The sequence below is a fragment of the Cryptomeria japonica genome, chromosome 3 (genome assembly GCF_030272615.1).
Source record: "Cryptomeria japonica chromosome 3, Sugi_1.0, whole genome shotgun sequence".
Lineage (NCBI taxonomy): Eukaryota > Viridiplantae > Streptophyta > Pinopsida > Cupressales > Cupressaceae > Cryptomeria > Cryptomeria japonica.
This window is the reverse complement of record NC_081407.1, coordinates 153,235,126-153,239,869: the sequence shown is the minus strand read 5'-3', so window position 1 is coordinate 153,239,869 and position 4,744 is coordinate 153,235,126. Positions and strand designations below refer to the sequence as shown.

At 35.5% G+C, this 4,744-nt stretch overlaps 1 protein-coding gene across 1 annotated transcript; it reads right to left on the bottom strand.

Annotated features, from left to right (window-relative positions):
* Positions 1 to 3,114: 3,114 nt before the first annotated feature.
* LOC131067778 (putative glutaredoxin-C14) lies at positions 3,115 to 4,007 on the bottom strand. Its single transcript, XM_058002929.2, has one exon. It carries the CDS (start codon positions 3,940 to 3,942, stop codon positions 3,574 to 3,576), a length of 369 nt encoding a protein of 122 aa, XP_057858912.1. The 5' UTR covers positions 3,943 to 4,007; the 3' UTR covers positions 3,115 to 3,573.
* Between the last annotated feature and the right edge of the window lie 737 nt (positions 4,008 to 4,744).

Genomic DNA, 4,744 nt, shown 5'->3' with positions numbered 1-4,744 from the left:
ATAGGCCTCAAAGACCTTAAAACTCAGGGAATTGCCATGGCTGCCAAATGGATTTTTAAAGCCCTTGATGGCTATGAACCTTGGAAAATTCTAATCAGACACAATATACAACGCTCCACCCCTAAAAAGGCAAAAAATTGGAAGAACTTTCCCATGGGGGACCTGATTGCTGGTAATTTTGAGATCTCTCCTGTGGGTTCATAAGTCTTCAAGTCTATATGGAGGGCTTGGAACCATGCCAGATAATTCATCAGCAATAGGGGTATTGTTGATAATAAGGGATCTCTCAACTTGGGAAGATCTATATGGTGGAATACTCTACATAATGGAAAGCAACTGGCTTGTCTTCAAGGGTGTTCTGCCTTGAAGTGGCACAACTTAAGATTGGTTAGTTTTGAACACATCCTGAAAGATGGTACTCTGATCTCTTGGGATGCCCTTAGCTCTGAATTCAACCTCCCCACCTCCCAAGCAAGAACCTACAATGTCCTCAAGTCTGCACTCAATCCCATCCTCTCCTCACCCGCCCCTTCTTTACTCTCCCCATTCTCCTCCCTTTGTTGGAGAGATGGCTCCCACCTTCCTCTAATAAAGGCCAAACTGGTCTACTTTACCATTGCTGATTCTGAAGATATTCTAACCCATCTCAACAATATCTAGAACCTCACCTCGGATTCTAAAAAGTGGCACACTAGCCTCTTGAGATTCTGGTCTAATCCGACTGAACCAAAAAAGAAATTCTTTTCTTGGAAACTTTTGCTTCACAAGATCACGCTTAACGATAATAATGGCAACCCCCTACTGTGTCGCATCCCTGAGTCTGTGCTTCATATTTTCTTTGAATGTCATTTTGCCAAAGAGGTATGGAAATTGTTTGGCTTCTTAGTTGATAATAAATGTCTTTCTATTGAAGAGGTGGTACTTGGTTATGTTAAAGGTGGCAAGAAATGTGCTAATATTTTTTGGTTTGTTCTCTCCTTGGAAATTCTTTGGATCATTCAGAAATCTGAGAATGATGATGTGTTTATTGGAAAGGGTAGATAACTCACTGAGTCTCTTATATGCAAGTCACTGTGGTTCTACGGATGGATGAGGACAAATTTGACAGATGGTTGAATGATGGAACAACTCTTGTCTTCATTCGAGAACTATCCCATGGCTTCACTTGGGACCGTATGGGAAGCAACAAGACACACTTTGAGCAGGCGCTAATGAGATTTATGCAGGAGATGGAGGCAAGACAATAGAGGGAGGATTTTATTGAGCTAGAACTGGAAGGTCTTCCTTCCCACCCCTTTAGAGACCAGTTCATCGAAGGAAATGTACTGGTGTGGTGCGAGGGTGAGCTAGGATGGATTGCGTGGCTCCCCCCCATGGGGGACAATATTGATCCTAACTCCTCCTTCCTATTTAGTTAGTCGACAATCCTCTATGATATATTTTGTATATGGGACATCCAACTTTGTAATTTTGTATTTCAGTTGCATCCTGTATATAAGGCCACATAATATGGCCCGCTGACCTTCCTGACATGGTTTTATTGTCACTGTAAGATCTAAATGCTAGCTGGCTATGTGTTCTCCAGCCTAGACTTCTGAATTTTATAATGATATTTTATGATACTTAATACAAAATTAATATATTAAAATATAAAATTAATTTTAATAAATTGATCAGAACATATCACTAGAGGAAAAACTATAAAATAAATTAATAAATGAACAAACACATATGAAACAAACTACAAACAAATAACTAATCATATTTACAATTCACACATTGCATTATTTTGCACTTAGAATTGTCTAAATTTAATTTTCTTAATATTTTCTTTTAGCTTTTTTTTGATATTTTATTAATTAATGTCAAGATGCATTCTATCATTGCACCAAGAGGTGGATTCAATGATGTGTGAGAACATTAACAAAAAACCTCTTATTTTTCATCATAAATTTGATAGTCATTTACACATAAAATATTAATAATTAATAATTAACAAAATATTTATTTTTAAAATAAGAAAATATTTAGTAAATAAAATAGTTCTTAAATACAATAAAATAACTTAAGTAAATAAATAACTCCATTTTTGATCTCTTGACATATTTTCAATAGATATATTTAAGATACCTATACTAGACTGACTTTACCACCTAGACGATTTCACATTAGTTGAAGTTCTATTTGAAAACCCTAATTACTCAACTTTGAAATTCCTTGTGGAAGACACTAATTAATGAACCTCTTTAATCTTTGTCCATATGAATTGTATTGTTGAAAACATGTGACCTCTATCCATATATTTAATTATATTTATTAAATGAATTGTTAGTATGATATAAAACACAAAGCTGAGCAAAATAAACTACTTTAATTAATTATGATAGTTGAATTTGACTTTTCCAATCTAAAACCCTAGAAAACATGTTCAGACTTTAGATTTGCAAAATAAACCACTTTTATTAGTTATGATAGTTGGATTTGACTTTGCAACAGTAGAATACCAAAATGATTAACAAACTTTAGATTTGCAAAATAAACTACTTTTATTCATTATGATATTTGAATTTGACTTTACAAGTTTATGAAACCCTAGAAAACATGTTAAGGTTCAGATTTGCAAATCACTTCCATTAAACAGTAGAGTACCAAAATAGTTTTAGTAGACTTTAGGTTTGCAAAATAAACCACTTTTATTAGTTATGATAATTGAATTTGACTTTGCCAATTTACGAAACCCTAGAGAACATGTTCGGACTTCAGATTTGAGTACCAAAATGGTTAATAGACTTAAGATTTGCAAAATAAACCACTTATATTAGTTATGATAATTGAATTAGACTTTAAGAATTTATGAAACCCTAGAAAACATGTTCGAAAGACTTCAGATTTGCAAAATACTTCCATTAAACAGTAGAGTACCAAAATGGTTAATAGACTTAAGATTTGCAAAATAAACCACTTATATTAGTTATGATAATTGAATTTGACTTTAAGAATTTACGAAACCCTAGAAAACATGTTCGAAAGACTTCAGATTTGCAAAAGACTTCCATTAAACCATATAATACCAAACTGATTAATAGACTTCAGATTTGTAAAATAAACCACCATTCAGACTTCAGATTTGCAAAACACTTCCATTAACAATAGAGTACCAAAATGGTTAACAGAATTGCAACTATGCAGGAATTTCGTTACATGCTTTCTTTAGATTGTAACAACAGAAATGGGCTATGCAATAGCAGCTTATGCGCCCATTACATTACATTTTATAACTGCACTTGATAGAAAAAGAACCACCGAAACTCCCGCTCTTAGAAGGCCAAGTTTCACCGTTTGGACTGTTTTAATGTAGCTAAGAAACGATGACAAAACATTGTAGAACTAAAGACATTAGACGACATTGAGCTTGACATAGTGATTGAAAAGGCATCCAAAATTTGGGTTTAAAGGCTTGATATTGTAAGAGTTGGAGGGATTCAGAACCACAAGGACTCCTCTCTTTAATCTCTTCTTCCCTCCCGCTGCATCCAAAATTTAGGTTTAAAGGCTTGAGCTCCGGCTTCCGGCTCATAACCACAAGGCTCCGGCTTCCTTCAAGAGAGGCAGCAGAAAACCTGTGATGTGACAACTCATGAGCTCCTCCATCCCTCCCACCAGCTTTCCACCGATGAAGATAGCAGGGACGGCAGGGTGGGCAGCCAGCATTGTGAGCAGAGCGCCCTCCATCTCCTCTCCCTCTTCTTCTTTATCCAGTTGATGGATGGTGGGATGCGCTCCCAAGGTGGACAGGAGGGCCTTCGCCGCCACGGATATGCAGCACTCACTTTTGGTGAACAATACCACCGCATCCTCCTCTGCCAGCTTACGCACTCGTTCAACTGCACTTCTCTCTTTAATATCTTCTTCCCAGGAATCCCTTCTTCCCTCCCGTTGCATCTTCGTATTCTTCTTCCCTCTCAAGAGATTGCCGTTTGCAGAGCATTGATGGAGGAAAGAGGTGGGGAGTGTGGGTTAATATAGCTGCTACCTTGTGCCATCTTCACTTAGTGCGATACAGCCGCCTTGGACAATCCAAAGGTCACACGTTACATCGTCAACAAATGAATGCTGATATGAACAGTAAAGATGGGAACCAGATCCTGCGGTGCCACGACATGGTAGTGCTTTTCCCAGAACCTGTAAAAACGCCATTGGTATAAAGAAAGGTGCCATTGGGCATTGTGTATTATAAGTATAAATTAGCTTGGGTTGTGGTGATGATGGTTTTCATTGTCATCTTTTGAATTTTAATTCATAATCATGCTCAGCATTTCATCATCCAGAAAAGGAACCTTCTAGAAATATTAGAAATATGGGTGGAATTAGTAGATAGTGGTGTTGTGCAATCCATCATCAAGAAGAGGAGTGGATTCATATAGATAGCTTATATATGTAGCTGTTGAGAGAAATCAATTTGGATATAGTTTATTTATTTAAAAGGTGATTTTTTTAAATTTTAGAAATAGTTTTATTTGTCATAATTAAGAAATTATTTTTTATTCTAATGTGTAATGGGTTGAGTCTCTTTTCTACTTAATAAAAAATAAATTACTTTGTAAACTTAAATTAACAAATCAAAATATGTTGAACTATTTTACTTGTCATTACTCTATCATTTTATATAAGCTTTTAGGCTGCTCTATTATTCTATTGATCTAATTAATTGTTAAATATAAATTAAATGTCTCTAATATTAGTA

What these genes read in the sequence shown, in the direction of transcription:
- LOC131067778 (XM_058002929.2), bottom strand. Translation starts at nt 3,942, where the DNA reads ATGCAACGGGAGGGAAGAAGGGATTCCTGGGAAGAAGATATTAAAGAG.